Below are 12,784 nucleotides of genomic sequence, written 5' to 3'. Positions count from 1 at the left end.
GAGTCCTCAGCGCCTGAGACCGAGACAAGACCGAGACCAAATGCGGTCGAGTCCGAGACGAGACCGAGACCATCAAAAAATGGTCTTAAGACCGGTCTTAAGACCAAGACCAACTTCGAGTACCACAACACTGTGAACCGCGTTAGTTTAAGCTGCAACAGAAGTAAGTTAGCGATTGTGTACGTTTATGTGTATCCGTGTGCGGGCGTGCTCGCCTGCTGACATGGACTCATAATTAAGTCCCAGCTTGTGACAGCTCCTCCGTCACAACACCACATACATCCCTAGTCCACAACATAGTAAAATTGTCTGTATTCTTTAAAGTACAAGTACTTTCTCTGTTTAATTGCTCTATTGAAGGGGTGCTTAAGTCCAGTCCTCGAGAGCTACTGTCCTGAAACTTCTAGATGCATATTTACTCCAACAGACCAGGTTCAAATGGCTGAATTCCCACAGCAGCATGAATTCAGCTCTGACCAGGCCTGGTAACGAGACATTCATTTGATTCAGGTGTGTTGGAGCAGGATGCATCTGAAAGTTGCATGATGGTAGCTCAAGGACTGGACTTGAGCACACCTGCTCTATTGTTCTTTTTTGTAGGTTTCTGTAAAGTTCAGTGGTGCAGTGAATGGTAATGTTCTGTCGTTGATCCTCACTGTTCTTAGGAAGGAGAAATGTCAGTTTGTCTGGAGTAATACTGGAATGTTGTGACACTGAATTAACAATATTCTGTCCTTGGTTAAATATTTTTCACATTTCCTCTAAGGTGTATTTTTTTATTGTGCTAGTTTTTATAAGCATTGTCTATACATTTTTAATATGACAGTTTGTACAACTGAATGCACATTGTCATTTTCTTTTCAATCAGAAAGTGTATTGTAATTGATCCTTCTGCATGCTGGTAGCCTAATATGTTTGCAGTGCTGTAGAGCGTATGAAGCATGTAATGTCCAAAGAAGACAAGCAGAATAACAAAAGGCACTGATAACGTGAAAGTGTACTTCATTAGGAGTTATTAACCAAATGCTTAATGCTTTTATATTTAGAAGACTTTCTAAATATGTTTTACATTTAATGCTTTCACAAAAATGGTACACAAAAAAGAAAAAAATCAAAAAAATATTCAAAGCATTCTTTGAAGGTTATTGTAAAGATGATGTCTAGCTTTTGAGGATCATTTGTTGTACTTCACCTTGTCCAGCAGGTCCTGTTTAAGTGATGTGTTGATTGAGCAGTAATCAGCTAACGCTGTGTGACTAGAGAGGACATGGCAATCCCTTTTTCCACACAGATTCATGTAGGTTTTGATTTTTTAGTATAAAAACACATTGAGATTTGTGGTCATAACTAGACAAAATAAGTTCAAAATGTTTGAATACTTTGGCAGAACATAGCAAAACTCTACACAAATTTATTAGTGCCTCAAAGATACCAACGGAAACACTTGCAAGGTGTGATATCAGGGTCTCACCTGTGAGGTACAAATGTCTCCAAAGCTGAGTCCATGTTCACTTTGTTGCCATAGCGATAGCACTGGAGGTCTTGAATGATCTCTATGCCTTTATTTCCTTCAGCCTTGCTATGATCTGGCTTTGTGCCTAAAAATTTACACCACAATTATTGTCTTAAACTGCCCAAACTAAGGTCTTTGACAGTGAAAGTAATGAATATTTCATTATGAATAATGGGGAAAAAAATCCTAGCAATGCTATAAAGTTTTTTTTAAGACCAGAATATATAGTATCTTGACAGTTGAAAATTAATGTAATTCTATAATATATGACTCTTTCACTTAAAAGGCTATTAAATTTCCATTATTGAAGAGCAATACTTTCAGTCTTCAAAGATATACACACCGTTTTGCAGCAGTCTTCTGAACTGCTCCACAGCATTTTCCACGTTGACCTGGTAGAACTCCCAAAGTTTGATTCGAGGAAAAATGTCCTCCCAAAACACCCTGCGGAGAGCCTAACAGAGGCAGCAAAAGATAACCATCATTGTAACCCCACTTAATCTTTTCATATTAATCAAAAACCTTTATCAAACATCTCAGAAAGTGTATAATTTCAGTTGTAAATGAGGAGAGAACTGTGACTTTTGTGAAATTGTGAAGCTTGTACTTCAGTTCACATTACCTCCAGCAACAGGATTTAACAGTTCAGCTGATAGATCAGTTCATAAGCTCTATCCAGTTATGAATGTGGATTAATCTCTCCACCAAAAATTACTACAATCGCATCATTGCTATGAAGGCAATGATATGATGACAGAAAATCATTACAGTTTTACATCTCTGTGTCCTAGGGGGGATTAAGTGTTTCAAATATTTCTTTCTTTTCTATTAAGCTACCTAAGAGGTTCCTGTTTGGTAAAATTTTCTAAATATGACCAACTTGAAAAATGTGAGCAAAATGTTTTTATTCAGTCAGTATTTAATTCAACAGAATTTTTTGTAAATATAATTATTCAATTCTTTTTAAAAAATAATTTTAAAATATAGTACTTCATGATAGAGATTCAAAAGAACACATTTTTTTAAGAAAATGTCAACTTATTAATTGTTAGTTCTAGTTGGGATGGTGCTTTCAAAAAGATGGGGACATTTGTTTGTAAGGGAGAATAATGAGAATCTCCACTAAAGAGGCAATATTCTAGGACTACTGGGTTACTATACAAATCATGAGCCATGTGTATTCAACATAGACAAATCTTTAATTAATTGGGATTTTTTTCTCCACTGAATACACTGAAATTTGATTTATTTTCTAAATATACTAGTGTGAAATTATGTCACTTGAATGCAAAATTCTATTTCACTTAAGTATTTTTACACAATTTTATCATAGTTCCCAATAAATGTGTCTGTCTAAATATACAAGGTGTGTTCTCCACTCACATTTAAGTGGCTCTCGTTGGTAATGTCAGAAGGAAGTCCCTTCTCTTTGTACCGTCCATCTGCTACCCTAGTGGTTAAATGCCAGATAGCTCTGTCTAAGACCCAGGCAGGACGCAGGTGAGGAGAATTCATCAGGTTGTAGCCACACTCTGGATGTTCCTTTATCCACACACTGTTTGCAGCTAAACACAAGCAGATAGGCTTGGTTGATCATAGATAGGAACTGGTTGATCATAAAAACAAATTTTTAGATATTAAGATCATTAATTATTAAGATTAATTTTTTTTATTTTTCAAACTTTGTGCTTGGGGATGGCAATGAAACTATTTAACTAAAATTGCAAAAAGTAAAAAAAGAAAAAAAAATCAGTAGCAAAGAACAAGGAATTATTGAGTGTCTCACTGAATTGTAATTCTTACAGACTTTGTAAAGCCCCAATGGAAATTTGAAAGAGTAAATCAACCTTTATATTTAACCTTTCAGGCTGTCTCATTTCACATTGATCTATTCTTGGAGTAAAGGGAAGTAGTAGTGAGAAGGTTAGCGAGCGATGCAGTAGGCACACGTACAGTATTAATCTAGGACAGCACAATAAGTACATAGATGCAGAGGTTGCTACACACTTACTGCTGAAACATAAAGGACCAAAAAAAAAAAAAAAAAAAAAAAAAAAAAAAAAAAAACTAAGAAGCCGGGGACTTTAGAACAAGGGATAATTTTTCAACTGGCATCAGAAAAACTAACAATACTGACTTGAGCTACTTGGTCATTTACAGCAGTAGTTTAACAAGAGGAAAATTTCCAACAAAACTTCCTTTTAGATTTAGATTACTTTATGTATGTATATCCTTAGGTATACATACAGCTAAGTCAGTCCATCCAGCCATCTAACCATTCATTTTCTTCTGCTTAATCCAGGGTCGGGTCGTGGGGGTAGCAGCCTACGGAGGGGAGACTCAGACTACCCTCTCCCCAGCCATTTAGGCCAGTTCCTCCACGGGAATGTCAAGATATTTCCAGGCCAGCTAAGAAACATAGTCCCTCTAGTGTGTCCTGGGTCTTCCCCTTGTGGGTCGTGCCTGGAACACTTTACTAGGTAGGCGTCCTAACCAAATGCCTGAGGCACCTCAACTGATTCCTCTCAATATGGAAAAGCAGCAGCTCTACTCCGAGTCCCTCCTGGATGATTAAGCTTTGCACCCTATCGCTAAGATAAATCCCAGACACCCAGAAGAGGAGTCTTTTTTGGCAGACTGTATCTGTGATCTTATACTTTTGGGTCTAATGTGCAGTTTAATTCCCCTGCAATAATACACACGTAGGCAAAATAGCTGGTACCCCTCAGTTAATGAAAGAAAAACCCAAAATGCCCTGAATCTGACAAAGGTAATAACAAATAAATATTCTATGAATATTCTATGAAAGTGAACAAATTACAGTCAAACATTGCTTTTCAAACATGCTTCAACACAATTATTTAAAAAACATAAACTCAGGCCTGGACAAAAATGATGGTAGCCCTGAAAATAATGTGACCAAAGGGACATGTTAAATCAAAGAGTGCCGACTAATTAGCATCATAGGTGTCTACATTCTTGTAATCAGTTAGTGGGCCACATGTAGCCACTGTGCTGTTTGATGACACGATCGCACCATCCAACATTAAACCCACTTTGTTTGAACCAAAGTGGACTTAATGGGAGACGACAAAGGAGAACACCATTGTTGAAAACAAATCCATGGGACTGTGGGACATCACTAGCCGTAACTCACTTAATAAAAGAAATTACCAATGCAACAGATAGTAAGAAATTAGCTTTAGAGGTATTCACAAAGACAGCTTTTGATACAATAAATCATAATATCTTAATTAAAAAATGTGAATGTTGTGGAATTCGGGGAGTAGTTTTGAACTGGATGAGGAGCTATTTAAGAAGCAGAAAATTTGTGAGGATGGGAGATATTGACTGTCTGGAGATTGTGACTGGGGTATCTCAAGGGTCAGCACTGGGACCAGTTTTATTTAAATTGTATATAAACAACATAAGCAAAGTGTCTAATGTATTAAAATTGGTTATTTGCTAACGACCCAAATATAGTGAAAACTATATTTAAGTATATTTAAGTATTTAAGTCTAGTAAAAACTTACAACTTCTTTCCATAGTTGCATCAGAAATCAGTAAATTAAAGAAATGGTTTGACAAAAATAAATGATCACTAAATTTGGACAAGACTAAAGTCATGGTTTTTGGAAAATGTTACAAAATTGCTCAAATTCAAGTTCAGATACATGGTGTAACTCTAGAAAGGGTATATGATAAGGTTCTCAGTGTAATAATACATGACAAAATTAGTTGGAAATCTCATATTAAACATTTACAGAATAAACTAGAAGCATATCAGTCCTGGCTGAAGCTAGACATATTCTGAATAAATAAATCACTTTATATTTTACATAACTCGCTGATTTTGCCATATTTAACATATTGTTCAGAAGTGTGGGGAATTAATTACAAAAGCTCTTTACAACCACTGAGTATCCTACAGAAACGAGCCATAACAGTCATAATGTCAGTTTTTGTGAGAACACAAACCCATTATTCTTAAAATTAGGGATGCTCTGATCAGGTTTTTTGCAGCCGATTCCGATCACCCATGACGGACTATGGGATCACCGATCACTGCCAAATACCGATCACTGCCGATTACTTGGATTGGTTGTTAATTTTTCGCTTCAGGTATAAATGCTACAATGTGATCTGGCAATGAATTCACTTAATCTAGGTCTAAACATGCAAAATACTTGCAGGCACAATACAGCAGCTATTCATTCAAAAGGAAAACAGAAAAACCTGCAATCATTAAAACAATATTTAACAGTAAGGTTCCCAGTACCCTAAATTATACATGAGTCGAATAAATCTCACAACACTGCCTATATCAAATAATGTCAAGTAAAAACCGAGACGTTCATTCAAAGTCCAATGCAGGTTGCATCAAAATAAACAATACAGCGTTACTGAATCAAAACTTCCTGAGAACATGGTATTGTTTTGTGCTGGCTCTGATCTTTGACTAAGTGGAGTAATTCTGCAGAAGACAAGGAGGAGGCAGAGTAGCTATTTTTTTCAGAGATTATGTGTCTTATGTTAGGATATAGCAAAAGTTTTAATATATATGTAAAATATTTTGTCTGTTTAAGTTACATGCTGCAGCTTTAAGCAGACTTTTGGTGTGACAGTACACAGGTGGAGCAGGAATGGCACTACGTCTTTGAAATATTACTACAAGTAGCGGCAGTGTTCTGCCAGATCAGCATATGCTGTCAGATCAATAATGCTTTGAAAGTGAATGGGGAAGTTTGCATGCTCATCATATGCCGTCAGAATAGCTTACATGCAGAGATATATGCTAATCGCCAAGTGGGGATGTCATACAGCGTTTAATAAAGTGTATGACCATCTTACTTTTACGTCATGATTACATAAAATAAAATAAAACCATGACAGCATATACTTGTCTGACAGATACGCCTCAGTTCGTACTAAGCGTATGACGATCTGACAATATACCGGTGGAAGATACTTTGTAAAAAAGCCCGGCCTAGAACGGTCACTAAGGAAAAACGTAAACATAGTGACACATAACTAGAGATTTGGCTAGGGGATGAAGGCAAAGTGATGGCGAGGAGGTAGACGCTTACTGGAGCTTTCTCCCAGACTTTTAGAAAATCGGCTTTTGTAGAAATGCCAATTAATCCCTCGACGAAGAGAAAGAGTGATAATCCCCCTCCTCTTACTCCTACAAAATCCACTAACGTCAAAAAAGGTAAAAATGGGGCAAGAAATGGCAGACAACATCGTGAAGGGGCTAACGCTGGCTATTTGCAAGCAAGGTTCTTCCCTTGAAAAGCCATTGGATAATCTGAAGAGGTCAATTGAATTAATCTCCGCTGAATGCAAGACATCAAAGAAACATTGAAGACTACAGTAAAGAGAGATAAGGCTGAAAAAAAAAAATCTAAATTCTGGAGAATCAAGTTGTCGAGCTGGCGCGTTATAAAAGCTGGTGGACCTTACGTTGGCGGGGTCTGCCGGAGGTTGAAGGGGAAGAGCTCAGGATGAAAGTGATTGACATCTGTCAAAACATAGCTCCAAGCCACAAAGAAAAATTCTCGTAAGTACTTGATTAAGTGCACAGGCTCAGAAGATCAAATATGGCCAGGGCTCAACCCCAACCAAAGATGTCATGATCTCGTTTCCTATGAGGCATTACCGGGATGTTGTGTGGAAGATGTCAAAAAAGGCAGACTACCTGCCTGTTTCAGAGGAAACTGCGCTTCATGGAAGACCTGACCCCGGAGGATCATGACAAAAGAAAACGGTTGTGGTCCATCATCCAAAAGGCAATGGAGGAGAAACAGATGGCAGCATATTTCGTTGGAGGGCGAGCATTTGTTGAAAGCAAAGAAATATTCTAATGGATACGTTTTTCGCCCATTTTTAAAGGGAGAATAGCTCTGTTATGTTTCACCCAACTTTAGTTAAGTCAGTGTTCTGACTTGTTTTCTATTGTTCTTATTAAAAATTTCTACTTTAAATTTATTTCAGTTAATGCTCGATTAAGATTACAACTTCTGGAAATCAGAATGGGACGAGGACTTATGGATGTCCCATGGAAACAGCCAGTCAGCTGGAACTCTAACTCTTATGCACAAATTTAATGAGAAGGTTATTCTTACTCAATCAGACTCAAATGGTCATTATATGTTGATAGTTTTCTGTTATGGTCACCAATTCTTTCTGTTGGGAAACATTTATGATTACTCAAGCATGAGACAAAACAAAGAATTATTTCAAACACTGAATAATTTGATTGATAGTATTGTTGGAAGGTTCTCTGATGTTGAAATAATACTGGGCAGAGATTTTAATTATATTATTGACAACAAAATTGATAGATGGCTGGAAAAAATTACAGGTAACACTTCTTTATCAGATTTTATGAATGAAAGAGGCCTTGTTAATATCTGGAGAATTAACAGTCCAGGTAGAAGAGACTTTACATGGACAAAAAGAGCTGGTTCATAACATTCTAGAATAGATTTTTGGTTAGTTTCAGAATCTCTTACTCAACTGAACTGTAAAACGGAAATTATGCCGACACCCTTAACAGACCACAAAGCAATTGTATAAACTTTAAATTTATCACCAAACAAACGAACTCAGAGATATCCAGCCTATTGGAAACTTAGTAATTCTCTCTTACAAAATGAAGCTCTAAAGGAAATAAATACAAATTTAGAATATTTTAGGATTGCTGCAAAAGAAGGTAATTATCAAAAACAATGGGAACTTTTAAAAATTGAGCTAAGAATTTTTTTTGTAGAATTTGGTTCTAAACAACAACAAAAAAAAGTAGAAGAAAATACTTTAATAAACTTTACTGCTCTATCATCCATTTTGCCAGAAAGCCTATCTGAACCACAGCAAGCAGAACTATCATTACAACTAAAATTAGATCAGTTATACATAAATAAAGCTAAGAGTGCATTTGTTCAATTAAGAGCAAAATGATTAGAGGAGGGTGAACAGAATTCAAGTTACTTTTTAAAACTAGAACAGTGTTTCTCAACCCTGGTCCTCACCGTCCCCCTGCCCTGCATGTTTTAGGTATTTCCCTTCTGCAACCTGAATTGCATCTCTGGATGATTAACAGGCTTCTGCAGTACTTGATGGTCACGCAATCATTTGAATCAGCTGTTCTGGAATAGAGGTACACCTAAAACATGCAGAGCAAGGGGGCAGTGAGGACCAGGGATGAGAAACACTGAACTAGAAAAACAAAGAATAAAAATAATATAAATAGGCTCTTCTCAAATGGTAATTTTGTAGATAATCCCAGTGAGGTATACAAGATCTGTGAAAACTATTATAAAATGTTATATGCCTCAAATATTTCAGGTACCCAAATTGATGATTTCTTTAAGAATCTTGGTGATGTTAAAACCATTGGAGAACTCAAAAGGTCAGTTTGTGATTTACAAATAACTCATACAGAAATTTCAGATGCTATTAAAAAACTTGAATTAAACAAATCCCTAGGAACCAATGAGCTAACATCTGAATTTAATAAATTATTCTCTACTCAACTTGCTCCCTTTTTATTGAATGCTTTTACAGAAAGTATGCAATAACTACCACCCACACTATGTCAAGCCTAATTACACTAATTCCTAAACCGCATAAAGATGCATTAAGTTTAGACAATTGGCACCCTATCACTTTATTAGATAATGATTATAAAATATGCTCTATGTTTGGCTAATGAATGTAAATCCGTACTTAATGTTATTTGAGATTCTCAAAATGGCTTAATGGCTGGACAATGCATAATTGATAACATAAGGCTTGTTTAAGCTTGATTAGATTACTCTGATTTAATATCAGAATAAAGTTTTATTCTCTTTCTTGACTTCCATAAAGCTTTTGATTCACTGTAACACAAATTTCTGTTAAAAACACTCATCTTTTTTGCTTCGGTGAGCAGTTTAAAAAGTCGATACGAGGAACACCATCATGGCCGCAGCTTAAAAGGCGAGCTCCTCGACCCAGATCTTTGTAAGCCCGATTAATTTGATAATTTTTCAACGAAAAGTCCGAAAGATAATATTTAAAAAGGGGCATTTACTATGACTAAAGGGAAATACGGCAGAAAGTCTCAAAAACCCGAGTTAGACGACAGAGAGGTCGACGGTAACAAAACATTAGCTTTGAAGCTAGCTGACTCAGCTAAAGAAGCAACAGAGGACCCAGAGCTGAAAGTAAAGACTCAAACCGCAGAGACCCGTTCCGACTTTAACATGGCAAATTTGGAAACGATTCTCCAGGAACTGCGAGACTTCCGTAAAGAAAACTCTGACGCTCTAAAAGGAATTAAGGAGGAGATTAAAGTAGCTAACAGCCGTATTGATAAAGCAGAGAACTGGATAGAAGAAGCGGAGGAGCGTTTACAGCACATTGAGGAAGCTACAATGGAGCTTCTGGAGCTACTGAAACGGTTTGAAACATGGCTTGTGGATCAGGAGGGACGTTCAAGGAGGGAGAATGTTCAGATTCATGGACTCAAGGAGGGGGCAGAGGACGGCGCCGGCTCGATGACGGAATTTGTTGAGAAACTTCTGAGAGAGAAGCTGGAGCTGCGGCCATCTTTTCCCTTCCAGATAGAGAGAGCCCATCAGGCTCTGCCGCCGCGTCCCTCCCCGGAATCACCACCGAGATCGATAGTGGTAAAGTTTATGAGCTTCAGGGTGAAAGAAGAGATCTTAAAGAAGGCATGGCAGAAGAAAGGATTCATGTATGAGGGGAAGAAAGTTTTTCTGGACCATGATTATGCCCCGGAAGTGCTGAAGAAACGAAAGGAATACACAGAGGCGAAAAGAGTCCTGCGGGAGAAGAAAATACGGTCCCAGACGCCATTCCCGGCGAGACTGTGGGTTTTCTACGAGGGAGAGACACGGATCTACAACACGGCTGAGGAGGCGACCAAAGACATGGCGGAACGAGGGCTGCAGGTGGCGGTGACCAGAACGGCGGAGAACAGCTTGGAGAAGATCAGACGCCTGACTTGGAAGACCATCGGGGCCAAGAAAGGAGGACAGACACCGAGACAGACAATAGAAAGATACAAACAACGTTTACAATGTTTTAGGAGAAGTCAGGATGAGATTTAAGGACCACTGCCTTTTAAAATGAGGTATTTAAGATATTTGTTCTTTGGATGGGTCTATTCAAGTCTGAAGGAAGAAACCGGGGCTTAGGGAATGATGACTCGGGTCAAGCTAATGGAATTATTATTATTATTATTTTATTATTAATTTAAGTATTTCCTGAGGGTTTTTTTTTTTTATTAGGGTCGGGGTATCCTCCCCTTTTTTTGTGGACATTAAGAGCGGTGGTGCAAACATGAACAACAAGAAGGGCCCACTCCCTCTGGCAGGGAGAGGACATTCCTTTGGGCAGGCCTTCCATCATGACTTACAAAGGGTCAAAGTGCAGACCCCACTCTTGGAAGTTCCTTGGTTAGTCACTAGGTTCAGTGAACGTTCTGAAACTGTTCAGTTGTGTGTTCATTGTCACATTGTTTATCTGTAGTCTAAGGGTCCTTCAAGGTGTAGAGAAGGTGGAAAATAAGGAGACACAAGGAGTAAATAACACAGAAAAGGTATTAAAGTTGGCCTCTTTTAATGTGAATGGGATGCTCAACCCAGCTAAAAGGTCTAAAGTATTAGGAAAATTGAGAAGGGAGGGGGTGAGTGTGGCACTGCTGCAGGAGACACACCTGACAGAGAAGGAACATGAGAAACTAAAGAGAAATGGTTTTAGTCAAGTATTTTACTCATCTTATAGATCAGGCCGTAGGAGAGGAGTCGCAATCCTTATATCAGGAAGAAATATATTTGAAAAGCTTTCAGAAACAATAGACAAAGAAGGGAGATGCGTGCTGATTAAGGGGAGATTAGAAGGAGAACTGGTTACTATCCTGAATATGTATGCCCCCCAGGCTCTGACTGGTCATTTTATAGAAGGATGTTTGATTTAATGACAACTGAGGGAGAAGGCATTCTGATATGTGGAGGAGATTTAAACCTCAGATTGAACCCACAACTTGATTGCTCGGACGGCGAGAAGCAAAAATCTATAATTAGCAAAAAATTTAAAGAATTAATGGCAGAGCTGGGAATAATGGATGTCTGGAGGGAGCTAAATCCAACAGGCAGAAACTACACATACTTTTCACCGCCTCACTCAGTTTATTCAAGAATCGACTATTTCTTTATGTATAATAAGGATTGATACAGAGTGGAAAATTGTGACATTGGAGTAAGGGATGTATCAGATCATAGTCCAGTATATATCACCCTGGAAGTATCAAAGGAAACAAAAACAACAATGTAGAGACTAAATGCAGGATTATTACAGGGGAATATGAAGGAAGAACTTGCGAAAGAAAGAAATTAATATGTATGTAAAGGAAAATGATAATGGGGCAGTATCCCCAGCTACGCTGAGGGATGCATGCAAAGCAGTACTTGGGGGGAAGCTAATTGCCAAATCAGCGCACTTAAAAAGGGGAAAACAGGGTAAACTTAGACAATTACAATTGGAAATAAAAGAATTAGAAAAGCAAAACAAAAACTTCTCTCTGGATGAAAAAAAATCTCAAGAAATTAAAAGAATACAAACAGAGATAAACTGGATTTTGGAAGATGAGATAAAAAAAAAAACCTTCTGTACACAAAACAAAGGTATTATGAAGGAGGAGGTAAATCAGCTATATTGCTAGCTTATAGAATGAAAAAGCAAGTGGTAAATAATATTTTCAAAATCAGGGATTCCTCTAATTTGATCAAATATAAGACAGAAGAGATTCAAAATTGCTTTGAAAACTATTATAAAGAATTATATTCTCAAGCAGAAATTAATAATAATAATCAAATACAGGCATTATTGGAATCTTTGAATTTACCAAGAATAACAGAAGATCAAAATTGTATATTAACAAAGGAGATTACAGAAGAAGAAATAGACTCAGAAATTACAAGACTGAAGACCAACAAGGCTCTGGGGACGGATGGCTACTCGTCTGAATTTTATAAATTGCTAAGAAAACCATTGATCCCCTTGTTAAAAAAAACATTCAATTGGGTCACCAAGGTCCTGGAGAGAAGCTTTTATTGCGGTTATTCAAAAGGAAAGAAAAGATCAATTAGATTGTGCCAACTATAAACCAGTTAGCATCCTAAATTTAGACTATAGACTATTTACAGCAGTCATGGCTACACGGCTAGAGGTGATTCTGCCGGACATAATTGATTTGGACCAAA

The 12,784-nt window shown here is 37.4% G+C and overlaps 1 protein-coding gene across 4 annotated transcripts in view; it reads right to left on the bottom strand.

The window, feature by feature from the left end:
- agla (amylo-alpha-1,6-glucosidase and 4-alpha-glucanotransferase a) overlaps positions 1–12,784 on the bottom strand; it is a 162,255-nt gene that overhangs the window by 107,958 nt on the left and 41,513 nt on the right. For all 4 annotated transcript variants that reach the window (XM_088015023.1, XM_088015021.1, XM_088015020.1 and 1 more), the window contains exons 6-8: positions 2,897–3,078; positions 1,857–1,968; positions 1,472–1,598 (exon numbers count right to left, since the gene is read on the bottom strand). In XM_088015023.1, the coding sequence (XP_087871149.1) occupies positions 1,472–1,598; positions 1,857–1,968; positions 2,897–3,078 (421 nt within the window). The remainder of the gene's footprint in view (positions 1–1,471; positions 1,599–1,856; positions 1,969–2,896; positions 3,079–12,784) is intronic.

This window comes from Poecilia mexicana, unplaced genomic scaffold (genome assembly GCF_051168715.1).
Source record: "Poecilia mexicana isolate PSO_F unplaced genomic scaffold, ASM5116871v1 scaffold_17, whole genome shotgun sequence".
Lineage (NCBI taxonomy): Eukaryota > Metazoa > Chordata > Actinopteri > Cyprinodontiformes > Poeciliidae > Poecilia > Poecilia mexicana.
Note: the sequence above shows the minus strand (reverse complement) of the source record. Positions and strands in the feature narration are given on the sequence as shown.